The 27,749-nt window shown below is 33.0% G+C and overlaps 2 protein-coding genes across 2 annotated transcripts in view; both read left to right on the top strand.

The window, feature by feature from the left end:
• LOC124454086 (E3 ubiquitin-protein ligase RNF213-like) overlaps positions 1-27,749 on the top strand; it is a 49,885-nt gene that overhangs the window by 3,314 nt on the left and 18,822 nt on the right. Inside the window, exons 9-16 of the mRNA XM_047004895.1 lie at positions 164-550; positions 845-964; positions 1,433-1,543; positions 1,907-1,960; positions 2,383-2,583; positions 2,894-2,966; positions 3,059-3,093; positions 3,260-3,357. Coding sequence (XP_046860851.1) covers positions 164-550; positions 845-964; positions 1,433-1,543; positions 1,907-1,960; positions 2,383-2,583; positions 2,894-2,966; positions 3,059-3,093; positions 3,260-3,357 — 1,079 coding nt within the window. The remainder of the gene's footprint in view (positions 1-163; positions 551-844; positions 965-1,432; positions 1,544-1,906; positions 1,961-2,382; positions 2,584-2,893; positions 2,967-3,058; positions 3,094-3,259; positions 3,358-27,749) is intronic.
• LOC124454089 (E3 ubiquitin-protein ligase RNF213-like) lies at positions 11,006-14,811 on the top strand. The gene is made up of 8 exons (XM_047004898.1): positions 11,006-11,079; positions 11,324-11,504; positions 11,711-11,924; positions 12,044-12,118; positions 12,319-12,516; positions 12,849-12,938; positions 13,352-13,521; positions 14,200-14,811. Exons 1-8 carry the CDS (start codon positions 11,040-11,042, stop codon positions 14,357-14,359), a joined length of 1,128 nt encoding a protein of 375 aa, XP_046860854.1. The 5' UTR covers positions 11,006-11,039; the 3' UTR covers positions 14,360-14,811.

Raw genomic sequence — 27,749 nt, 5'->3', positions numbered from 1 at the left:
GCAAAATTTTGGGTGCTTTTATTCCTTTGTTGTTAAAGACATAATTCACTTATAAATCTATTGTTTTGTAGTAAAGTGTGTTTAGTTTTTAAGATAATGTAAAAATTCGAGTTGAATTTTAAAAAAGTGCATAATTATTGCTATTGGTTTTATCTTCCTTTAGGATGTTGAAACAGGGAAATTATTAAAAGCAAAACAAACTGAAGACAGTGTTGAAATCAACATGTTGTGCAGAATCCTTGATAGAACACTGAGAAATTTTCGTACCTACAAAAACCTGGACATTAACAGCCTTAAAGATGTTGCTGCAATTCGGGCTGCGTTTAGTAAACTTCCTACATATTTCAATGACGATCTGTCCGAAAACTTAAAGAGCAATGCGGAACTTAGAAAATGCATCCAAGCAGCTAAACATTTATGTGAGAATGAATATGCTCTTCAGTTATTCCTACTAAAACAGTTGGTCCATAATGATGAAAATGGTTTCGATGGAGTTAAAGAAAGATGTAAGATCAAAGAATTGAAATGGATTTTGCCTCCACAATCTGAGGTAACCACTTGTTCACTTACTAGCTAGTTTATACGTACTTGTGTGGTTTGTTTTATTCTTGAAATAAATTGTATTATTAACGATGTCAAATATTTGATCTTCACATTCAAATTAGCGATTTATCATATGATATGCTTAGATAAAGCACGCTTATGTACAAGGCCACCATTACAATGTTGAAGTTGCATGCTTTCTGATACGTTTCGAAGCAGTTTCAAAAGTAAAGAACGATTGTTGTTGTATATTCACTATCTGAAAAACTTTGACTTTTCTGTCTTTTGCATGTCCATATAGGAGCGTGACAAAAGACCAGACAGTTTCATGGTCCATCACGACAATTATCATACAGTACGAGAAGCTATTGGCAAAGCAATAATAACATCAAATTATGAAGAAACACAGTTGATCTTGAGAGTAAGATAATTTATTTTCCTTATAACAACAAGATTGTTTTCACTTGGCCAATGTATATTTATACAGCATAATATAAAATTGAGGCTGAAATCATGTTTCTTTTGATATGATATATTATATAGTTGAGCAAACCCACACTCCTGCAATGAATTTGATGTCTACGTTTACTCTATTTCTGATTTGTATTACGTGCAGGTTTTGATTTACCCAATTCTCAAACATTTTTAACATAACATTTAAAACAACAAATTACTTCAAAGTTTCTTAGAGCATCAGGCTGCAAGAAAGGAGCTTATTTTGTAAAATATCGAATGACTGCTGTCAAAATAAATTTTGCCCTATCCTGGTTTGGAGTTACAATCACTTGCTGAAATGTAGATCTTTGTGATCTTTCTTCTGTGAGAGAAATGCAGTTTGTCAAATCAGCCATAGTAACGTTACAAATTTGTTATACTTTATTCTTTTTAGAACATGTCCTGTGATGATCGTGCCCAGTCCTGTTATATTTTACTTGCAATTTATTGCGAAGTAATGACCAAATTTTCCACTGAAAACGAAGAAGATCGGATTCTTTCAAAGGTATATGTATTGCACGTTATCAAAGACTGTGTAGCAGGATTTTCTCCCCCCTGACCTTCTTTGTAATTCTTACTTCTTGGTCTTACTTACTTTACGTTTACGAATCGAATAAATATAGTCGATATTTTAGATCGAGAAATTTGTTTTCTGTCCATAAATCTAGCAATTGCAAATTTCATAAAAGATTTTGTATCATCATTACGGAAAATATATGGACATATTTGTTGAACATCTTGAAAAATACATCGTCATATGTGAATGTATTCTGTAAAGTGTGTTGGTCAGGAAACATTATTTGTACAATAAAAAAGTACTTTTTTGTTATTATGTTCGTATGAATGATTGTTATAATTTTATAATTAGATTGTGGAACAACTCGATGAATGTCTTACTGGATGTCAGGTTTTGGCAACTCAGGTATTTTGTGTGCAGAAACAATGCTTTGGAATCTTATATACAGGCAGTTGAATAAATTACTCTCCAAAAAACCTTAATTTCATAGGGTAACAGTTAAACCAAATGCAAAAACATTAGATATCACTTATGCTATACAAAAAGTAAAAGTGTAGTAACTAGTGGATTCGTCATTGCTTGTTGTGCTTAAGTTACAGGTTGGCATTTGATGACGTGCACTATTCATTACTATCAAATATTAAAAGATAAATTTTGAGGAGTTCTTTTTTTCTTTCTGAGTATAATTTAAGTATTATCGATTATGCATTTTCTTTGGAAGTGCAAATTAATTTTGGAAATGTCGTAATTGTTATTAGAATATGAGCTGATTTTGGAACACAAATATAGCTTAACACTCAAACCATTTCAATTTAAATCTCTTTAAGCTACCTCTTGCGAAGAATCTCTTGGTGAATTTTGACAACCGTTCTCATCAGCAATTACTTCAGCTACACAGTGGCCAAACTTTAAATGATAGGCGTTTAAATGAAATCTTGATTCATTTCCTTGTTGTTACGAGTTGCTTTCCAAATAATCAACTTTTGACTCCCTTCTCAAATCTTGCATTCAATCCAGGATCAATGAGGGTATGTGTTTTTAATATTCATTTAAATAATCGTAAATATAAACATAACTGTGACCAACTTAAATGGTTAATGAGTTCTATTTTAATTTAATTCTGGAGTATGTTTTCATGACTGTATAGAGTAGATTGTCCAATGGAGTTTTGAGAGGGAATGTTGGTGTTGTTCAACAACCTTAGTGGCAGTAATTTCCGTCACTAAAAGCACTTTATTTAACATGGATGTACAACTTCGTGTTGATTATTGTCAGAAATGACGTGAAATGATTAGTAAGACAGATGACAGTTTTTTATTTATGGAATTCCTTTCTAAGAGTGCGTTCATTCCCACCATGCCTCAAGATGATAGTCCCGAGGTCATGGGCGTTACCCAAGGCACGTGGTATGGTAAGTTATAGAGATTAACTCCGCATAAGATGCTCTAATACTTAACCTATGGCGGTATTAAGTACACTTTTATATTTTTTTTACCCCTCCAGAATGCATTAACGGACATCGTTATGTCATCACTGAGGTAAGTTTCTTTTAACATAAGTATGTTTTTGTGCGCAATTATTTTTTTTGAATGTGCTGCTGGTTTTACCTTTATGTAAATATTTATGCAAAGGCAAATATTTAAAATTGCAACAATTTTTGTGTTTCTACATTTCAAACGCTGTTATTTTTTTCAATCAATGTAGTGTGGACGTCCAAACCAAGCGTATAATTGCCCAACCTGTGGTGTTCCTATTGGAGGTTCAAATCATCAGCTAGCAGCTAATAATAGACAGGCGTCGAGGTTCGTCTTTGCATGTTTACATAAATTTGTTTTGTATTTCGTAAGAATCTTAGAACTAACATAAAAAGCTTGACATGTGTTGGTTGTCCTTTTATACCTTTTTTTTGCCTTTGATTGGTACAATCGAGTTTAAAATCTAGCTTTAATCGTATTAGTTTACGAACGATAGTTTTAAAATAATGATGTTCTTTTGTCTTTGTTTGCTCGTATTTTACGTTTCCATATCTCCTTTAGGGCAGATCGAAGTAGTACTGGTCACATTCTAGGACATACACAGGATCAACCTGCAAGTGCACAAAGAAATTTGAACCCATTATCCTGTTGTGTTTTACGTTGTTTGACACATGTGGCTATGTTGTTAGGAACAACACCCGATGAAATTCAGGTAAGTGTAAATGAATGAATTTCATTCCTTCACAGATTCATTAGTCATTACTGTGTGTTAAAGTTGATGCCAACTTCAATTGATTTTATTTCAATTCGTGTCTAAGCAAACTGAATAAATGTGAATTTACGACATATTTTATCTACCTTTCTAATTTCTAACACGGCTCAACATTTAAAATGTCGAGACCAACTCGATTCAATGGCTTGTAGTCCAAAGCCATCATTAGAACATGAGAATCATTAGAACATGAATTAGTGTTCTAGCTGATTCTTACACATTTTTAGTTTAAGCTTTTTTTAGCAAAGCTTTTCATTATTGTAGCTTAAGATTAATGCTGAAACTTTCAAATGCTATACCTTTTCTATGATTATAATTTTTCAGAATATTTCAGCTATTATCAAACCACCTGTTAATAACGTTATTCAATTCATAAAAGACCATGTACAAAATGACCTACGTTGCATTGCAAGATTTGTTGGTACAAATATTGAACAAGCTGCTATGATCATCCATCTGATTTTTGTGGAAATCGTCAAAAATAATCATGGTTTGTTTCTTTTTTTTTTTGTTATTATAAATGGGGCAAAATTTTTGGTGAAAAATTAAAAGTTGTGTCACAAATTAGAAAACAGTTTACACTGGCTGGTAAAATTTAACAGATAAACATGTCAAACATACCACTTTAAACGCGTTTGCTGATTTTGTTCTGTAGCAGCATACCATCCATCAACTTTACTTACAATTTTTGAAGTTTATATTAAAATTTTCCAAGTCAGTCATCGGACGATTTATCGTATTTTGATTTTCTATTATATTATCTAAAATTTAGTTTCTTTCTTTTCTACTGTTTTTGGATGCCATTAATAGAAATATTTTCACCGCGTTACTCATGCATGATTTTAGAAGTTATGTGACCAGCGACCAAGTTGTGCAGTGAATTGTGATAAACAAAACGTTCATTGTGAAGTAACAGAAATATCAGTACTTTGCTTGGTCACAACTAAAATCGAGAAGGAAAATATACAATACTTTTATAACGTACCAACAGGCAACATTATATTCAAAAATATAAATTCCATCCAATTCAGTTTCAATCCTGGGAAGCAACCTTGATTTCAAAATATTTCAGTAGTTTTTACATTTGCTTTTGTAATACATAATGACTCGACCTAAACCCCTATTCTTTGGCTATCCATTAAAAAATCCAATTGTTTATTCATCACAAAAAATCTTTTTTGTCAAAACGTTTGAATCGGGTGATAATTTTTGTCTACATTTGCCATCGTTAGGAAATATCAATGCCATTCAATCTGATTTGCCCAGTAAAGTGTCAAGACAAGCTTGGGAAGATGCATTTATGAATACCTACCTTACTCCTGTTCTATCGGTAAGTTATTCTGTGTTTTTTTACCAACCAATAGCCAAGGCAAGCAGACAAAATAAAAAAAAAACAACATAAAATCTGATAATGAACATCTTCTCTTAGTGATATTGTAGTTTTTTGCGTTTTGGTATTTAATAAATATTGAAGAATTTGTGTTACACTAACCAGGGGCGGATCTAGAGTATGTCAAATCCATCGCGCGACTGATGTTTGAAATTCAAAAATTACCTATTCATATTAATTAAAAATTCATTAATTATTCTTACTTTATTATCGCATTTACTTCATTGATAAAAATCCCATTTATTTATTATTGAAAACTAACTAATCCAATGAATATCGTTGGTAACCAGATCAGTTGAATTTTAATTGACCTGGAATAACCGACTGTAAGCAGGGTGGCTTGACTGGTTCGACGCATAAAGGAGTCTATGAACGTCAAAAACGCTTATTTTATTTGTCAATATGAATCAGTGGACAGTCTGAATGGTCTCGAAATACGATAATAAAAGGGTGGCCGGACGTTATAAGGGAGTCCAATTGCTATCTTACAATTGGTTCATTTGAATTTTTGCTTTTATTGTGATTGGTTTGACAGTTTCGACTGATAGCCAACTGAACTTCTTAGTCAATCACTGTCTGAATTGAATGTTGATCGTTTTATAGTATTTTTTATAAGCATGATAGAAACTAAAACTACAATCAGATGGAATTTATGGAAATCTTTACAAATTCATATATTGACATGATGCACTGTCCAAAATGTGAATTTTCAAGAGGTGGAAATTTATGGATAAATTTTAAATGCTTGGCAAAGACGATCTCGCGAGCGACATTTCAGTCATTGATGTTCAAAGAAAGCCAACATTGTTTTGAGTTTATGAGCAGAAATTTACATCAAAATCGTAAAGTAAAGGACAAAGGGAAGTGTATGCATGAATGTAATATATCAAAGTCAATTATGCGAGTGTCAATGATGCGATTTATGCTAATATGGCGTATGGTGTTAAACAGATCGATGCTTCTAAAATTGTTGTTGACGAAGGACTTTTAGCTATGATTTCTTTAGTGCTGGGGATTCGTGGCCGTTATACGGCAGCGAAATCTACATTCTAAATATATTTCAATGGACAAAATCTGTAGCCATAAGGCGCCATACTATTATTTATTTTATCATAAACAAATGTTTGGGGCTTTTCAGTTTATGATCATTGATCATTCAATCATTGGACAGTTATACACATATTGTTTAAGATTTGAGAAAACTAACATTGATTACATGAGAAGCTGTTTACTATAACCTGTGATTTTGAGTCTTCTGATCCATGAAGCTTTTATTTTGACAATTTGACTGGAATGGTATTAAACCTGAGTATTTCACATACATGAAATGTTGTCCCATGTCACATATTGTCCCTTTCTAACTGAACACCTCGTAGAGATGTAAGGTGTGTTAATCTACAGCTCATACAGATTGTTTGCCATAAATTCAAAGGAGGGCTATTGACATGAAAGCATTTTCTATAAAGTAAAATGTCTTACTATGTATGCAGATAAACCTTGAAATTTGGCAAAACAGCAAAATATTTTCTGATGATCATTATAATTTCTAAACTAAATTATTTCTAGTTTACATTTAAATAAAGCTTTGATCATATGAAAAGTATTTATCATAACCAGTAAGCATGTTACATGAACCAATTTTAACATTCATGTAATTATATAATTAAAGACATGTTGGTTACATTCTGTTTGTATTTGCAAATACAATGCTACTAGTGATTTGCTATATAGCACCTTGCATATACTCACAGGAGATAATAGTCTAGTGAAATGCCTAATAAACATTTATGGCTTAAGCTGTCATAACTACAAATTTTACTCTGATAATTTTGCTTAACCTTTGTGAAAAAATTTTTAGTTTTTACCAAAAGGTGAATTTACTGGCATGATGTGGAGATGGTAAAGGGTTACAATAAACTTTATGGTTTGAAGTCTGACTTTTCTATCTATGAACTGTCACTTGTAGTACCAAATTTCTAACTTAACTAAACTCATTACACATAGTGGTTTGAATGGGGTCTCTAGGGGTCTATGCCTGACAACTTGGTAGAATTTTAAAGACTCAATCTGTTTTTGAATAGCATTATTGTAAAATAAATTTTACGTTCTAGACATGCGCCATATATTTGGCATGATGACCATTTCATCTTTGGCAAAACATTCAAGTACTATTTACTTCATTTTTTCTTTTTGAAGAAAAACGTAAGCAAAATGTGTTGTTTTTTACATAAAACAGTACCCCTAAATACATTTTGTATACAAAACGCTGAAAATGGCATTTTTCAGGGCTCTGAAATTCAAAATTTCTCAGGGGAGTATGCCTCAGACCCCTCCAGGTGCGGAGCGCCTTCGACGTTTTATGACTGATGTTTGAAAAATCCTAGATCCGCCCCTGACACTAACATATTTTCATTTTAAGATTGTTTCTCAGTTGTTGCAAGGTGCCTTAGGTAGAATGGTCAGCGATGAACGACTGGGTAAGAAGAAACTTGAAAGCCGGTTTTTAGTCGTTCTAAATATGTTTTATAGATAGCAGCTTTAATTTAGAAAAACTATTCTTTCTTCATAAGTTCAACATTGTAAATGAAATATATCACTACTTTGCATTATGATGAGCATCATTATTTTCTATGAAAACACGATCAATATCTCTAGAAAGAAAAATGAAGCGAAATTCCCATGGAATCGTAACAAGATGATGTTAAAATTTCAATTGAAATGCAGTCACGAAACTTGGACACTTCTATTAACACTTTTAGTCCTGTTTTTTATGATCAGTGTCTAAACAATTAGATGTGTTGTATAAAATTTTATGTTCAGAATTATATATTTCAATAAACCTTTCCTGTTTTGCTTCTTCATGAAAAGTTTGCAAGTTAGATAAAAGAAATTAATTTAGTAAAACGACCACTATGAGAACAAAGTTATTTAATATTTGATAAAAATTTTCCGTTTGGCAGTTTAGGGCTACGTTTTTGTTTTTTATTCGTATATTTTTATACTAAAGTAGAACGCAGACTCTTCAAAACATAGAGTTAGATAATTGGTCAAAACATTTTTCCATCACTTTTTCCAGGAAATAATCGGCTAATGAAATTGATCAACGAACTAGATGAACCAAGCTCCAATGTCGTTACAAAACTCGATCCTTCATGTCCAGCACTTTGGAGAAATCGTAAGAAAATCACAATTGAACATTTGTCCTTCAAATATCAAGAATATTCTCAAGGTGTCATAGTGCCAACAGACAAGTGTGAAGTACTTGATGAATTTTTAAAAAAGGTTATGCTTAATTTTCCTTTACAATGATTTTAAATGTAATGTGCAAATGGCGCTAATCTGTTACTCACTTTTTTTAATTTTTGATCTTTCTTAAAACTTTAAATTTAGCTAGGTGTAACTATTTTCTATGTAAGAATTACAGTTATTGCAGGCTACTGAACAATACAGATTTAAAATTAAATGCATGTGTTTTTTTCGGCGTGTAAGTAGCTATCCTAAGAACAATTAACTTATTGTTAAAATAAAACAACTAAAATGCAGAAAATATTTGATGAAAATAGACATAATAAAGTAAATGGTTTGAACCCGGGAAACCTTTTTGGTTTCGCTACGTAGATGACACAATCACAGCACTACATGCAGACGAGATTGATGACTTTCACACTCACATCAACAAACAGACAGCCGACAATTTTCAAAGATGTTGAAGAAAACAGAAACTCTTCCTTTTTCTCGACTGTTTGGTAAAACGACATAATCAAAACTACGAACAACAGTTTATCGCAAGCCAACATACTGACCGACTACTAGACCAATCATCTTACTACCTACATGACACAAAGCCACCACAATCAGAACATTATGAAGACGTTTCACAAATCGTATGTGATTCACCGGTTTCCACAGCAAGAAAACAACTATCTCAAACGTGTTTTTGATAAAACAACTATAACTCTGACTTTATTAAACGCAACATTTACAAACCCAACGAAACGAACAACTCAGTGACAACAGCAACGATACCTTACATCAAGGAATTTGCGTCACAGACTATCTCGCGTATCTTTGACCATACAGCCGTTATATGTTTGTAATTGATGATCGTCCAGGACGGCAAGTCCACAAGGAAAGGACTTTTTGTTGTTGTAGACTGACGTTTCGACAAACCATTTACTTTATTACAACATACGTGTCGCACATAAACCAATCACAACGTTACGACAAGTACTAACGAACATAAAGGACAAAGAACAGCCCAACAAACGACAAGGTGCAGTTTACAAAAAAAAACTGCTTCGACTGCCACGCCTCCTATATCGGGGAAACTTGCACGAACTTAAACATGTGACTTACTGAACACAAACGAGTTACTAAGAAACAAGACAAAACTAATCGTACCGAACATCCGCAGATCATAAAGCACAACATTATTGGGACTCGGCAAAATGCATTACCACAGTACTGACTATAGACAACGGCTTACATTTAGAAGTTTGTTTCCAACTTGCAACAAACCCCCTGAACAAATCACAGCAATTACCGGCACCTTACAAACGACTTATTCACAATACAAACAAACGATCAACTAAAAACATACACTTCATACTAATTCACAGTGACAATACACAATTCCTGTACACACAAGACAATGACGTAAGAACCGGATAACAAATACGGCTAACCTGACGTTTACTCCTCATTTCACTCTGAAGATGACTACCGCTAAGGTTGTCGAAACGTCAGTCAACAACAACAAAAACAATCCTTTTCAGGACTATACCCACCTGGACGATCTACATTTACAAACATGAAAATAGACATTTTGTTAAATATGTTATGGTTAGTTCAGGACTTCTCAAAATCAGTCTACAACAAGGACTTTTTGTTACCACTTTACTTTTTTAATCTAAGCTAAATTGAGAGTTTACCCTGGCCCAGGATCACTTGTTAAAGATTTTAAGATATACATTGTACAAACTTCTATACTTTCTTTTCCAGAATGTCATCTTCGTGCCTACAGTATCTTCCGGATATTATAAAGTTGCAACGTTTTCTTTTTGAAAGTTTCATCGTTGCTTAGATCAAATGAAGCTGAAAATACACCATTGGAGACTTATATAAAGAGGGGTACATCCAAAAGCGTGTCTGATTCTGTAGTAAATTGCATTACTGCTGTAGAATAGCTATGGTTCTTGTTGTTCTATGGTTAATACATCTTTTTATAAAATATCCTTCCTATTTTAGCTAAACTTTATTTCTTCTATTTTCACCTTCATTTCGTTTATCAACTGTATACTTTACATTGCTGACATGCATCCCTATTCTATTTTAAGTTATAAAAGTTAGACTACTTTTGCTGCCAGTAAATCAACTTGCTGTAAAATTAAATAACTTTTGATTTGTGATGTTAGTGGATGCTCTGTATATAGCATGTCTGGTTAAACAACTATTCATATTGTCAATATTAATCAAACAAAAGGTTTTCTTCCATTGTATTGACGTCTTGCACTTAAAAATACCATAATTCTTATGCGTGTTCCTTTTCTGCTGTAACATGTTTTTGTCAAGATTATTCAACTTTCTTCGTAGCTTGCATCTAAGGTCTGTTGAATAGACAAATCTTCTCTTAGACAGATATATAGCTAAGACGTCAACATAAATGGAATAGAATTGAAATCATTCATAACTTTTGAAAATTGGTTTTTGTTTTTTTCTTGTCTCACGTTTTGATCAATTAAATACTTTTTCATGGCAAAGAAATAGTCCTTAAATTTGATTTTCTCTTTTTCGTTTGTAGACCCTGACATAAAACAGCATGTGAAGTCATTAATCAACAGTTTCAATATGGCTTGGAAAATCATTCGATCATCTATTCCACAAGATGGTGAGTGACAAAATAAAAGTTGAGTTAAGTTTGATGCTATGTAGAGTGAATTTTTCAATTTATTTATTTTATTTCCTGATGTGTTTTCTTCAGTTGTTTTAATGCATGCGAGCAACATTGGTTGACAAATCAATACCTAATTAAGTGTTAACTAATGCATTCGGTTGAGTAATATCTGAAATCACTTTGTTTGTATTACCAAGATTTTTTTAAATAACTGCAGTTGTCTTAATTGACTTGTTAGGTCATTACGGAATTTCAAAAGAAATGAGAGAGAAGGAAGTTATCAACGCTACTCCGATTTCTATGTTATTGCCTTCGTGGAAAGGATATGGAAAGTGTTCTTTGGCACTGACAAATTACCTTGTATCTTTACATAACAATTTTATTGGACGATGTAAAAGCTTGTTGAAGGACGATAAAAAGTAAGATAAACTTTGCAAGATTTTGTTAGGATTCATCACTGGTGAGAACTTCATTTAATTGTATGTTTTAATAAAAGGGCTACTTTTATTCCTCCGGCTGGTTATGTATTCTGAAAACACAAATTGCCTTATAGAGCAGGTTTTCACCCTAATAAATATTTCATTGCTATCCTTCTGTTAGCTAAATATTTTTTACATCTTTATAGTTCAGAGGAGCTATCGCTGTTGAACGTTATTAAGGGGCATTTGGTTGCCTATGATCCAGAGAGAGATTTTTTGCCGATGGTCCTGGCTCACTGTGATTACTCACTAAAAGTTGGTGAAGGAGGTGAAAAAACGGTTGTGAAGTTCAACTGGAAATCTTTAGAAAGACAACTTGTCGACAGATTTATTCGGGGAAAACCTAGAATTACATCTTTGGTTAGTTCCATGTTATCCATGTTGTACAGAAAGGGATATAAATGACTTGCATTGAGAATTTATGGTCTTGTCAGCTATTTCTGCGTTTAATTATATAAATTAAGTTTCTGCTTCTTTAGGTTGAATTATTTGTGTTCAGCAAAGATATTTGTGATGGAGCTGTTTTTAAAGCGTTGAATCAAAAGATCCCTCAGGTACACTTAATAAGAAAAGTAGCTAATTTAGCTACTTTACTTATGATAAGGAAAGACAAAACAAAATAAATTTTCGGTGATGTAGTCAGAGTTATGTAGAATCTGCTCTGTATGAATGATCTCATTTTCAAGATTTTGGTCATTTTTTTTTTAATTCCGTTATTTTTTCTAACGTCTATGGTTTCTAATTTTGTTTGTAGATTAAACTTAGTCGACCAGTGAAAGATCAGATCTTAAGTGAACTGAACCAACTCACTGATGTTTGTGACGTTCTTAAATCTCTCCACAATGTCATTGGTTTCTTATCATCTGCTGGAGGAAATCCAGGAATGCTTATCAGTGAATATATGAAATCAGCATTGAAAATTGATCCTAGAAACGGTTTAAAAAGTGGCAAGGTAGCTTTTCTTTGTAAATAAAATGAACGACTTTTGAGTTTTTGTGAATATTGAAAACTGTATGCTAAAGTCTTTTTTATCAAACAAAAACATTCTTGAAGAGTTTTCAAAGGCGGGTTCAATTCGATATTAGTTTGTTAAATCTCAGTTTTATAATGCTTGACCGAAATTAATTCTTTGAATAGCTCTGAATTTTTAATTAACTTTGGCTTATGAGTGTCTATCCTATTTAGCCAAACAGATTACTAATGTAATATAAAGAATGAAAGCCATAACAGTACTTTGTATTCTTTCACCGTGTATTTATAAGGGTTTCTTAAATTATCTTTTAGGCAGAGCAGATTTGTCAACTTCAACATGTTGTTGCGCTTTGGAAACTGTTATCATTAGAAAGAGCAAAAATATTGACTAGACGTAAACAGGTTTGTTCGGCCTAGATTATATTTTGGTATAAATCGTGTAGGAATTCTTATGTGAAGGAATTAATTGCGCTAACAGATATAATATTATACGTATATTTTGTTTTTTGGACTAGCAAAACCAATGTGAATCAAAAGCATATCAGTTAGCTAAACATAATGATTATTTTGCACGCGAGTCCTGCTTTTTACTTGTTTCAAATCAGCGAACTTTATCGTTAATCTAATAAAGCAACTACAGCTCATATTGACTACCATAATTACATCAATGAAAAATATGTGTTCTGATATGCAGCCCTTTAAAATAATTTATGTTGATATGAAGTTTAAGAACTGTATGGACTATAGTGCGCAACTAAAAAATGTAATTCAAAAGATGATATGGGAAAATTGAAATCTTTGTGGTATTGCTATAGGAACCATTTGACGATGTAACAGATAAGATAAAGACAGCATTGACAAGGGAAATAAAGTTTGAATTAAGTCGTGGTTTACAGAAAATCAAAATTGATCGTTTCGTTGATGAATTATTGCAGCTTATTTTACTCTTTTTGAAAAATGCACCAGACGAACAGTTGCACTGGCCGTAAGTAAAACTATTTAGCTACATAACTATTTGTTGTGCTGCTTATTTAACATCTGCTACATGTTTTTTCTTTCATATACCAACTTTTTACATCGTAAAGTTGGTCGATCGTTATGATTCGTTATCAAACCCTAATCGTACCACGAAAATTGTTTGGATCAATGTCACTTGTTACCGTTTCATTGAATAGTTTATTTCAAATTCTATAGCTTGTTAAAAATACACGCATGTTTAAAGAATACGATTTAATTATCGGAATTTTTCTGAATTAAAGGAGTTAACTGACCACCTTGTCTGACGTGAAAACTCTTGTTGTATACAACCATTTATGTATACAAGGAAAATATTGCTTGAACAAGAATATTGCATTGTGTATACAACCAATATGTTCGAACATTTCCAAATGTGTTACATTTATTTTTCGGAAAAATGTGAAAAGTGTGGAAACCTGTCCTTGCTTACAGGAAAAGGGTAATACAAAATCATGGAAAAAAATTTGAACTGTAAAATCATCTGCGTTTTAAATTTCTAAAATTTTTCAATCAAATTTTGTCATTTTATAAATCGATAAGGCTTATTTTAACTGTATCAACAGAAAGCTAGTTGTATTTATTGGAAAAAGCTTAAGTTTATTTAGCTCATACAACTAAGATTTCAATTTTTCTTCTTATTATATAGTTTAGCAGAGTACATCAACGCAATGCTTGAACAAGATGGTTGTGAAATTATTAAAGATCTTGAGGAGAGTTTACCAAATGAAGTTACTGTTGCACATGCTGTTGAAGCTTGGAAGCTTGCATGTCAGAAAAGTGATGATTACAATTCAAAAATATATTGATTTAGTCGACAATTTTTTTATTAATGACGAAAAGTTGCTTGATATTCTTTAACTTAATAATGCGCATTTAATTTTCAGGAAGATTATTTGGAAGATATATAGGTACTTTTTAAATCAGTTTACAAAAATCTCATCATAAAATTACATCAAATACAGAAAACAGTTGTCATTTAATTAGAAAACATTTGAGAACATCTGTAAGTAGTTAAAAACAATATATCATAATTTCTATCTTCTTTAACCAAGTAGCAAAGTGCATGTGTGACGTTTAAATACTGCATGAATGAAAATGTTCGTTATTCTAACCAATGTATCGTTAAAAATAGTTTAAATCTATCATTGCCTCCACTATAAGTATTAAAGTTTTGATTTTTGGGAATGTGATTTGCAATGTGATAAACCTGTATTATAAAGCTACAACATCAAAAGCCATATCATTTATGGCAGAATAATTTCCCTTGATCAATGTTGACTTTTAAATTTCCAGGTAAGTCTTGTGGTTAAGAAAAAAACGCTATTGAGTGTTAGTTACGACTGCTGCTTTTTTAACTTCCAACAATTCTTAGTGCTACCACAGTAAATGGAATATACAGTAGGGCCACTTCGCTGTGCAACTGGCTGCTGTATATTTAATTAGTTTAGTAACTACCGTTTGCCATATCGTCAATCCTATTGGTCATACATTGCAATTTACTGCTACCAAGTATCGTATAGAATCAAAATTATTTGTCCAAAAAAAGTAACGACAGTTTTGACAATTTATTGACAGCCAATCTTTAGAAGGATGATTCACTTGCATATCATAAGTAATAAGTTGCCTTCGCAAACTTGCTTCGTTGTGAATTTTTTCACAATTTGGATTATCGGCATATCAGTTCTTCCCCTTGACTTTTAAATTTCCAGGTAAGTCTTGTGGATAAGAAAAAACGCTATTGAGTGTTAGTTATGACTGCTGCTTTTTCAACTTCCAACAATTCTTAGTGCTACCACAGTATAGGGAATATATAGTAGGGCCACTTCGCTGTGCAACTGGCTGCTGTATATTTAATTAGCTGGCTGCCGTATGCCATATCGTCAATTCTATTGGTCACACAATGCAATTTACTGGCGGCCAATATGGTAATCACATGCGAAATAAGATACGGGTGGCACGAAAAAATTCAATGGAGTGGCCCTACTGTATGTTCTCTATACTGTGGTGCTACATATTGCAAAACTGTTTTACATATAAGTATTTCATGACAACTATTTTGAGGTACGCAGTCTAATTAAACCAAATCAACAAATCTCCCTGGCATTTCTGTACAACACAGTATTGTATATTTTATCAGAATACGTGGAGCTGTAAGCCGTGTTCCGTGTTTCTTTTAGTCAAACTATAATATTGCCCATAGCAGTAATTATGAATGCAGTGGCCGAGTGGCTGTAATGACCTTATTTTCTATGCCGCAACCAATGACCACGTATTACGTAGTTAGGCCAACATGAGAACTTTAATACAATTGGCTTTGCCTGTCTAATAAGAGCCAATCAATTACTTTGCTTTGTTTATACATAACTCAAAAAGCAATAGACGGAATCATACGCGATAGTTTGGAAATAAGTGCACTTCGTACGAGGAGTGTGTTCTAGATTTTTAACTTGCAATTACTACTGTAATTATAGCATTTTCTTCGCTTGCAATTTTGCGCTCATGGAGCCTTACGCTGATGCGTCAAAGCCTCCAAGCGTTCAAACAGACATATATGAGAATCTTAACAGAAGACAATCTCAAACAACAGCGTCTACATCATCCAATCCCAACAACGTTGACCATAATCTGGATAAAGATGTGGGTAAGTGTTTGATTATAATTTTGCAACACCGGACTTTTTCAAATATCATTTCTTTCAAATTGTGTATTTACCAAAATCAATTATTGCTTTTTGAAATTTCCGGTTTCGATTTCTGATTTTCTTCGATCTATGAAGGACCTCAGTTTTTTTATGTTACAGAGATGCAATTCAATCCCAAACACAATTTATTGAGTTGCTGTGAAACTTTACACATGCGTACATTTATAGATGGTAATTATCTAGTAAAATTTTTGTTTTGGTTTATTACTGTTTACGATTTATGAAATTTTTTGTCAGTATTGTCAGTAAGGTGTGTCATAGTTTGCATATTTATAATTGTCTTGCTTTCAAAACAAAATTTTACCGTCAAGTAAGTTCTTTAAAAACCAATGCAATAATTAGCTTTGTTAAAGAGTTATTGGGTCAAGGAATGCATTACCGTCATTTGTTACGTAGGCAACACCAAAGCAATTTTTCAGCGAAAAATTATTTATGTCTTCAGAAAGTTAATTCCTTTAGTGTTTTTCCAGTGAATCATCACGGAAATATTTGCATTACATAGGAATACGAATCATGTGGCTTTGCTACTGTGTTTATATCTGTGATAATATTCAGGACTAAACGATTTGTCAAACTCGATGTAGCTAACGTTTCTACAGATCGGTGTTAGTTTTCATCACATATGACATTAATGTTGCCTGGGCTCAAACACCGGTGCTTTTAAGCCGAACTGAACGCACACCGGTTCACTGGTTGAGCAGATCGATCTACAAGTAATCATGGTCCGCAAGAACCAATTTAAGTGCTTTGTCATTTTATGTCCAACTTTTAACATGATTATTTTATATATGACACATTAAAATGAATCAAACTATGTACTGAACAAATATGACGGAATCATGCAGCATGAAATATTGCATAATATGCATAAAATATAAAAGCTAAACTTGAACATGATTTACGTCATTTTGGCTCGAAAACATTGTTGCGACGACAACAACACGTAGCCGTCATCAATCTAAGTACGATGTTTTGTAAAAAATTCGTAGTCGTGTCTACAATGTCTTTTTAAGCAAAGAAAGTAGGTATATTTCTTCATTCTGTAAGATATTAGTTTACATTACTATTTTCGAGCATGCAGGCTTTACTTTAAAAGCTTTTTGAGTGCATATGTACATTTAATAGCAAAAAAAAACACCTGCAAACTTTCATGTATCTTGTACGAAAAGTGAACGGTAAACAAACAATAAATTAGTAAAAATATATCGTACATAAAATTTAAAATAGTGAAAATAGTGAAAATAGTTCCCGCAAAATCAGTATTACCGATTGGTTAATATCATTATACGTCGGTGTTTTTTGCAATAAAAAGGCTCGTTCTGTTGTTTATAGCTAAAACTAAATTATTACGAAGCGACAACGACAGCAAACCTCCTCGTGCCATTCCCTTACACGGTCAAACTTCGTACTCGTTGTCGTAGTCGTACTCTTGCTAAAGCTTTCTAATAGCTTGATGCAGCTGGTTAAAATAAAATAGAGACGTGAAGACTCTCGTTTGCATTGTGGTTGTAGAACATACTTCGTATTAGGGAAGCTAAATAATATGAAAAGTCGCTGGAGGAGGTAGCGTTCTGACCTTTTAGCAAAGTTTTAGGAAAATTGTATATTGCTCATACATAGTAAGTATATCCAATGTTTACCACTACTATTTGAAGAGCATTTATACTTTAGGTTGTTTGATTATAACCGTCAGTGAGTGTTTTGCTTGCTACTTTTGTTCGCATTACGATATATTTCAGAAGAGAAAACAATTTGAACATAAAACTAAGTTTTATTAAGATAAAAGAAAAACAACGAACGTTGCCCGAACGAACACATGCGCCCACGATATAATCTTTAACATAGTTAATACTTCATAACAACGTAGTTAAGAATGTTGAGTGTAATTTAGAACAATTTTCATGTTCATATATAATAAAACGAAGACATAATATTTTTGTTTTTTTATGTTTCTTTCAAATTTCATGAATAATTAAACAAGTTTGTGTGTTGCAAATTTCAGCCGGTATTTCAATATTATGCTAAAAGTATACAAGCATTTACACTCTTTCTGTGCAATTTTAATTTATAAATAACATTTAATTATAAGTATTAGAGAAATGATTAAAGTATTAAAGTAAGCATATGCACTTCCATAAAAACATCGCAAAGTTATAATTCAAATATACATCAAATGTTTTGCTCAATCAATGCCCACTATATTATTAAAAAATGTTATGATTAACAACAATAAAATTCATATGGTGTATTACCCTTGTTTTACATAACAATATATTCCAATATATATAAGCGTAAAATTAGCCTACAAAGGAGGCATTACGCAAATGAGGATTTTTCGTGATTTCTTGCCGGTCCCATGTAAACATACAACAAATTCTGATTTTCATTCCGGTTTGACTTTGTTCCGGTCTCATGTAAACAAGGCCTACGTAGATAGGGTGAAGGCAATTAACAGTTATGTACACAGTAAGAAGCGTGGAGAAAAACCAAAGAATATGAGGTGTATGAATGCACTGAAAGAAGACAAGGGGAACCTCTACTTTTTTATCATCATGAATGACGAAGTCTTAGCTTTAGTAAGGAAAGTGCTCATTTTCAGAAATTTTAATATAAACACTATCTATTCATACGGTTTTGGTTAGTGTAAATTAACCACAGGCCAAATGTTTCCATGCAACGGAGAAGATGAATCATGCTCCAGAATGTAGAGGAAAGAGTAATGTGGTTACACGAAGTAGAAGTTTAGATTGATGTAAAGTGTATGTGGATGGGTTGGAGAAATGAGTCCTTTGTGTTAAATGACAAAATAATTTCAACTATTATGAAAAGAAAGGTTTACAAGACAGTACAAATCCTACCTTGTTGTATGGTTTTGAGATAGTGGCAATGGGAATAAGACAGATGACAGAGCATGGAGGTTAGGCAAGTAAAGACTCTTTAATCTGTCAGTTCATAAAAAGTTTAGTAGTAAAGAGTAGAAACTTTATCTAAAAGGCAAAAGAGTGAAAAAATCTTTTGTTGAAACAAAGCCTTTTTGTTATATCTTCCACTATAAAATATAAACTTAAGCATAAGAAATAGCTACATGCTTCAAAAACTTTAATTTTTCTACAATAAAAATCATTTTGTAAGCATTGCGTTGTTTAAACGAAAGTGCTGTATTAAATTAAAAACAACATTTTTCTGTATCGCTTGCCTTTAATCTTAACCGATATATGTTTGCATAATTCATTAATTTTTGACAATTTTGATGATTGGTGCTAAGATTTTACAAAAATTAAAGTCGTTGTCCAAATTTTATGTGTATTTGAGTAAATTTGAGCTACCTATTCTTATGAATTTGATTAGTTTTGTTGCACTCACCTCTGAATGTAATACTTTTATGTCATTTAAAGAATGGCATTTGAAGAATGGCGTTTGCAAGAGTGGGAATATCTTGGTCATTCAGTTCAGCATAGAAGTCTGTTGTCAGAATTGTGTTATCCCGGAGCACATATCAAATATGTGGGCAATGTACGTGTAATTTTCTCGGAGAAGTTTAGGCTCGGCGAAGGAAGTAATGAAACCCGTGTTTATCTTGGACTGACAAATGATGGCTACGGTAAAGCAGTGAAACAAATGCGTAGAGATAACTACTTCCAGCCTGCACAGCATGAAAAGAAAATTTTAAATGAATTCAATGCAAAAAAGTCGAAATATGTTGTGAATTATTACTTCTTAGAGGAAGATACTGGAACAGAGTATGTTTACTTGATCTTAGACTTATGTGAGGAATCACTGGAGAAGTTTGTGAATAAACGTGATACTACTATACATGATCTTCAAAAAGCTCTTCCCGATATTCTTAGACATATTTTGAATGGATTAAATGATCTTCATAGTGGCTCAGATCCTATTATTCATCGGGATTTGAAACCTTGCAATGTTCTCCGTGACGTAGCCGGCAAATTTCTTATAGCTGACTTTGGCATTAGTCGAATGTTGAGGAATGGATCTAAAACACACAAAAGCAAGTTTAACATGGGAACTGAATATTGGATTGCTCCTGAATCATATTGTGAGGAGGATGATTCAAATGAAGCACGTAATGAAGATTTAAATAAAGCACGTTACAAAAAAGAGTCTGATGTATATGTAAGTGTAAGAATGTTGACATTTACAAAACTCATAGCGAAATTTAGTTTTGTGACAGTTTAATTTTGCTGTTAACGCTACATTTTTTATTATCTTAGAATGCAGGAATGGTGGCTTATTATGTTGCAACAAAAGGGAAACATCCTTTTGGAACTAAAAGGTATAGACTGAACAACATGTTGAATGGGCAGCCTGTTGGCTTGGATGAAATCAAAGATGAAATATTAAAAGACCTTCTGTCGTGGATGTTAAAACTACAACCAGAAGAAAGACCATCTGCCAGCGAAGCCTTGAAACATCCATTTCTTCTGTCGGATGACGAGAAATCTCACTTTTTATGTAAAGTTGGTGACTTACTGTCAATTAAAACAAATGATCCCCACTCTAGTATCGTCCAACAAATTAATATCGAGTCTTCAAATTGGAAAAGTCAAATGGATAACCATGTTTATGAGTATTTGCTAAATGGAAGAAAGTATGGATCGTCATGGACAGAATGCTTAAGGCTCATTCAAAATATTGGCCAGCATCGGAACGATCGACCACGACCTCTACCACAACCAGAACCATTTTATAAGATTTGCGATTACGGGGCGTATTTTCTTAAAACATTCCAGAGTCTCCATGCTCGGATTCATGCAGCTCTCAGGTCAAATAATGAATTGAAAGGTAAGCATACTAGCTTGAATTTTCTCATTTCTTATTACACTTAAATTATGTGATCGTTGTACAACAGAAATTTGATTACATAATATTTTTACGTTTTATTGACATCATTTCTTTGCTCATCAGTCTTTGTTTACTTAAATTCGAAGAGAAAAAACATTATGAGAAAAATATTCATTACTACCATAAATGTATATTGTAAAAATTTTCAAGATTGTAGAAATGAGCCAATTTGACGATGTGAATTCTCTAAGTTCCACTATAAAAAGAAGGCTATTTACAATTTTCATTAAGAATAATGTAGCATTAAATTGCACATTTATTAAACGATCTTCTAAATTCTAAATTCACAGAAAATTACAAATTTTTTGAGCTCTCTTTTGCTAAGTATACTGAGGATTACCACTTCAATGTGAACATCATTCAAAAGTCCACAAAGATCATTTTCTAGATTAGAATTAAATTTTGAATACTTTTTACTTAGAACTGCATTTTAAAAACTACATAGAGCATAAAGCTCCTGTATCAGTTTTTTCTACTAGAAAAATACCCAAAATAGATAAGGAAATAACGTTACTAATTGCAAACATAAAAACAACAAATTTATTCACTGATTTCGATAAATTACTCCAACTGATCTCAAAATAAATAAATGTAATTATTTAGGCTATATAACAAGAGCAAGTGAATCCAAAAATCTCATTAATATTTCAAACTGTGTCTTAATTGATGATTGTCAACTGGCTAAATGACCTCATGATTAAAAAGTGCACATAAATCAGACCAAGCCACGTACGACTTAAGCCACCCAATTGAGCAAGAATAACACTGCTCCTGAAATGTCGCTTACAGAAAACAATGGCTATATCAAGTTTTCTCAGATATTGTAACACAAACCACTATATAGAGGGCCGAAACTAGAACATTTAGTCGGTGAGGTAGGGGGTGTTTAATAACGATGCTGCTGAAACATCGCTTTCAGAAAACAATGGCTGTATCATGTTTTCTCAGATATTGTAGCATAAACCACTATATACAAGGCCGACAGTAGAACTCTTAGTGGGTGGGGGAGGGGATGTTTAATTATGCTGCAACTAAATTATCGCTTACAGAACTCAATGGCTTTATCATGTTTTTTCAGATATTGTAGCGCAGACCGCGGTTTAGAAGGCCGAAACTATAACATTTATAGGGATGGGGGAAGGGGTGTTTAATAACGCTGCTGCTGAAATATCGGTTACAGAACTCAATGGCTGTATCATGTTTTCTCAGATATTGTAGCACAGACACTGTACAAAAGGCCGAAACTATAACATCTAGTGGAGTGGGTGAGGGGAGTTAAATAACGCTGCTGCTGAAATATCGGTTACAGAGCTCGTTGGCTGTATCATGTTTTCTCATATATTGTAGCACGGACCACTGTATAGAGGGCCAAAACTGTAAATTTTAGTGGGGTGGGGGATGAGATGTTTAATAACGCTGCTGCTGAAATATCGCTTACAGAACTCAATGGCTCTATAATGTTTTCTCAGATATTGTAGCACTGGCCACTGTATAGAAGGTCAAAACAGTAACTGTCAATGGGGTGGGGAGGGGAAGTTTAATAACGCTGCTGCTGAAATATCGGTTACAGAACTTAATGGCTGTATCTTGTTTACTTAGATATTGTAGCAATTTCTCGAAACTATAGTGGGGTGGGGGAGGGGTTGTTTAATAACGCTGCTGCTGAAATATCGCTTACAGAACTCAATGGCTCTATCATGTTTTCTCATATATTAGGGAGTTTTAGCAGAGCCTACGAGTACGAGTACGAGTACGATTTACGTCATTTTGGCGCGAAAACAATGTAGCGACTACAAAAACACGTAGCCGTCATCAATCTGAGTACGATGTTTTGTAGAAAATTCGTAGTCGCGACTACGATGTCTTTTTAAGCAAAGAAAGTAGGTATATGTCTTCATTCTGTAAGAAATTAGTTTACAGTACTATTTTCGAGCATCCAGGCTTTAATTTAGAATCCTTTTTGAGCGCAGATGTTCATTAGAAAGGAAAATATGACCTGCAAAACTTTCATGTATTTCGTACGCAAAGTGAAAGGTAAACAAACAATAAAATAGTACAAATATATCGTACATAAAACTTAAAATAGTGAAGATTTTTCAGTCTAAAGAGTCCTATATTCTTGTAAAACCAGTATTATCGATTCTTTGATATCATTATTGAAAAATTGAGCCGTAGCTGCTTCGCAAACCTCTGTGTTTAACACAATAAAAAGGCTCGTTCTATTGTTTACAACTAAAGCAAAATTTTGACGATGCGACAACGACAACAAACTTTCTCGTGCCATTCTCTTACACGGTCAAATTTCGTACTCGTAGTCGTAGTCGTACTCTTGCTAAAACTCCCTATTGTAGCACTGACCACTGTATAGAAGGTCAAAACTGTAACTATTAATGGGGTGGGGAGGGGAAGTTTAATAACGCTGCTGCTGAAATATCGGTTACAGAACTTAATGGCTGTGTCTTGTTTACTTAGATATTGTAGCAATTTCTCGAAACTATAGTGGGGTGGGGGAGGGGTTGTTTATTAACGCTGCTGCTGAAATATCGCTTACAGAACTCAATGGCTCTATCATGTTTTCTCATATATTGTAGCACGGACCACTGTATAGAAGGTCAAAACTATAAATTTTAGTGGGGAGGATTGTTTCATAACGCTGCTGCTGTAATATCGCTTACAGAACTTAATGGCTGTATCATGTTTTCTCAGATATTGTACCCCGATCCAGTGCTGATCCATATGAGGCAAATGAAAAGTTACCGCAAATTGAACAACTTGTTAATCGATCTGTTAGTGATCTTTTTAATTTAAATGTTTCCTCAAATAAAAATCTTGATCTCGGAGACATACGGCTATCACTAAATGATGACCTTGAATCACCGACAGACAGTGATGTGCAGGTAAGACTAACCTGACAAGGTTCAATAAAAATGTTGTTTTATACTCTCATGCATTTATAGGTCTTGGAACTAAGTGTGCAAACTAGGTAGCTAGTGAGGAAATTCAGGCTGCGAGCAGGCTAATCGGTAGCCTTCAACAAGAAATAGACGATCTTTACGTATATATTATACTAATGGCCAATTTTTACTACATTTTATTACATTTAATTCATCGAAAGTGATCTATTTAAAGATTGGTTGATCTATTTAAAGCTCAATATAGATAAAAATGAGGCATTTTTCTGAAAATAAAAGATACCGTGATTTTTTTACAAAATAAACAAATTTATCAACCTTCCTCAGCAGTTTTCTATCTCTTTGATTAAAAATTTTCTTTATCATTATTTGATTATATAGAATATTGAGGAGAATTTCTACGAAGAAAATATACGTCCCACAGTCTTGCTGAGGAACTGCATGCAAACTGCTGCTGCGAGAGTCTTTGACGAATGAAATGACGTCTTGAGAGCCACAAAACGAATTGAGATAATACTGAATTGCTTACCTGCCGAAGATGGAGATGAAACAGGTTTCTAACAATTTTGTATTTTTCCTTTTAGTGGCAGAAATTTACTGCGGGACATACGCATATACGAGATACATTTTTTGTTTCTGTTAGACCTATCAAGCATTCTTGTTGTTCGTATGTATAAACTGCTCCGCGAGCGGGATGAAAGATGCTTTGATGATCAAAGGCTTTCGCTTCAAGAGGAAGCGCTATGTCAGGGACATCTGCAGGAAACTGGCACATTTAGGAAAGCTTTATGGCAAAAATTATCGTCAATTGTGTCTCCTATTTTGTCCGAAGTTATTGCGTATTGTGATCGTAATAAAAACCTCAACTTGCTTCTTGAAGAAAACACTTGGAAACGAAAGTTATGGCTTGAAATGTTAAAGGAAGACAACCTTACGGCAAAAACCTATGAATCATTCATTTCACCTGTATCCGGCAGGCTACGAGAACGAGCTACTGTGTTGAGCAGTGGAGTTGGACATCCTTTTGAAGGAAAATTTCCATTCTCCTGGATAATTAAAGACATTGTTCACGTTCTTTTGTTGCAAGTGGAGGGTATGTAGAAATTTTATTGTGTTTTCCTCTATGTTCTACGGCAGTTTGGTTTGCTTCGATTAAGCGAGCGCCGGGCTATTTAGTTCTAGGTTGCTCGTTCAGTGACCGCTGTAGTTTTTTAAAATTTAACAAAAATATAAAATTTTAATTGGAAAAAACTTTGCGTAACTAGGGTTTGCGCAATAAATTTACATAAATTCCTCACGAACAAGTTATCACGTATGAGAAATTTACATAAACATGAGAATTTTAAATTAAATTAAAATCTTTAAAGTAAAATAATTTTAACATTTGGAAGACTGGAATGTATATAAAAGTAAAAGGAATCTAAAATAGACATGATGTTGCACGAACAAACGGTGCTCATACGTGGTCATGTGTGATTATGGGTCTGAAATGCCCGTTTTTCCTGGCAAACAGCTACTGCAAAGCGGAGTAATCACAAAGAGTTTCATAATTGCTTTGCAATAGATGTGATTAATCATCAATCACATGAATTGTAAGCGTTTTTAAATATAATAGTTATATTTTCCATTGTATACCTAATATACCTACCACTTAATCTTAACTTTTGCATCTTGTTCAAATTTTCAGAAAGTGGTTGTCACCTGTAAGATGGAATGTTAACTCATATTGATTTAGTTTATATAAAGATCTTCCAGGTTTTTGTTATATTTGAAAAAATATTTATTGTTTTAAACTTTTTTTTCGTAGAGACAACCGAACCATGAGATGATTATAAGTAAATTTTTGAATATAAAAATTGGAAGATGTTTATATAAATTAAATTAATATGGACAACCAACCCAGATTCAAACCATTTGAAGAATGTAAACTTTCAATGCTTCCCACTCAGTAAACACAACGAGCCTTGCGATTTCTGTGAGCTCAAAATAGAGAAAATAAATTACTCATCACACATTGTTTGAGTTAAAAGGAATGTTTATATTATACTTTAAGCATTTTAAATTCAATTGTTCACCTTTTTTTCAATATTTAAAAACTGTTTTTATTAATTTATAATAATTTGATGTACTCTGTTTGTATGGTTAGTCTCTGAGAATATATTAACGATCAAATTTTAAAATTGATTAGAACAATTGTTCTTTCTTTCAACATATACTTTTGTTGCATTTCAGGAGTTATTACAAACAGATTGACGTCATTAAGAAATGTTTTTGATGCTTCTCCTTTGGGAAGATTGAAGAAATTGGCATTTGAAGATCCGGATATCAAGGAAGAAGCAGCGAATTGTTATTTAAATGACTTTTTACATATGATGTATAAGCCAATTGTTAAAAATGAGCTAAAGGTTTGTTAAGTTTAAATATTTAATGTGCTGGCCAATGCGTTCAAAGCACAATTGTAAGAGCAACGTACGTTTTGGTCACCGATAGTTGTAAATCAACATTTATAGAAATGGACGTATACACGTTTAAACAAATGTTATATTTTTATTTTGTTAGTTGATATACGACGCTGTATTTGCGACGTCTTGGCAAATACACCAAAGTTTTCATGAAAACGATGAATTTCACCTGGACATTCCTCTCATTCATTTTGCCTATTCAACGATTCAATCACGTTTGCTGAATTTCTCTGAACTTGTTCATGCATTTCCTCAAGTGGTAGAAAAACTTATGGAGTCTCCATTACCAATTAATGATTCAGAATTGGTAATTCACAAAGTTAATTACCTGTTGATTTGTAGAATATTGTTGCTATAGAAGTATAGACGTGATATGTAATTTTATACTCTACCCACCGATTTTTGTTTTGTCAAAGCATGTACAGCGAATTTTAATACTTTATCTTCACTTCATTACAAGTATTCAAAACAGTAGCATTTGACTAAAAAACTTTGTACAATGGTATACTTTCTCCCACCATTTTAGTGCCTAGATGCAGTAGCACTTCAGTGTTGTCTAGAAGAACTGGAGCCTAGTTTAAATAATTTTACGAGTCTTCGTAAACGAAAGACGTGGTGTAATCAAGTTCAATGTCTACGTCCAATCATTCAGGTTATGAAATCGTCAATAACGGACAGTGGGAACTCAAAAAATGTTGTTCCTCTTTTGTCAGAAAAATCTGAGCAGATTTTGAAAGTTTGTTGGTAAGTGTGAATTGATCTTTGGATAAAAGATGCAAAGAATTGTGTTTATGATATCATGGCTATGAGAAAAGGAGACTGAGTACAAACATAGTGCATGATATCATAGCAATAATCAAGTAAGCTGATACATTATGTTTTATTAAAGAATTTTTATACACACATGAAAATCTTTCATGTATATTTGTTTGTCCAAAAAATGTGGTAGAGTACAAAGAAAAATGTTCAAAATATCCTTCATTAGGTCGCTATGAACTCTATGTTTTAGACATTAATTTTTAACACCTACTAAAAGTTACATTCCGTTCTTACGTGTTTTATACAAAGGATCATGTTCACACGTTTGGATGTTGTGCGTATGTTTATTGAACACACTTTTCCACCTGAGGAGTTAAATCATACTGATGATGGTCGTAATGCTTTGAAATTGTTAAAGGTAAAGTTTTCACGTATTAGCTTACATGCATACTTCATTTCCGTTGAATGGAAACGCCTTTTAAAAAAGGCGTTTTTGTAT

The sequence above is a fragment of the Xenia sp. Carnegie-2017 genome, unplaced genomic scaffold, assembly GCF_021976095.1.
Source record: "Xenia sp. Carnegie-2017 unplaced genomic scaffold, XeniaSp_v1 HiC_scaffold_3, whole genome shotgun sequence".
Lineage (NCBI taxonomy): Eukaryota > Metazoa > Cnidaria > Anthozoa > Malacalcyonacea > Xeniidae > Xenia > Xenia sp. Carnegie-2017.
This window is presented reverse-complemented; position numbering and strand designations above follow the sequence as displayed.

Coding starts and splice junctions, on each gene's coding strand:
- LOC124454089 (XM_047004898.1), top strand. CDS start 11,040: ATGGCTTGGAAAATCATTCGATCATCTATTCCACAAGATG. Junction 11,925..12,043: donor AACCTAGAATTACATCTTTG/GTTAGTTCCATG, acceptor CTGCTTCTTTAG/GTTGAATTATTTGTGTTCAG. Junction 12,939..13,351: donor TATTGACTAGACGTAAACAG/GTTTGTTCGGCC, acceptor GTATTGCTATAG/GAACCATTTGACGATGTAAC.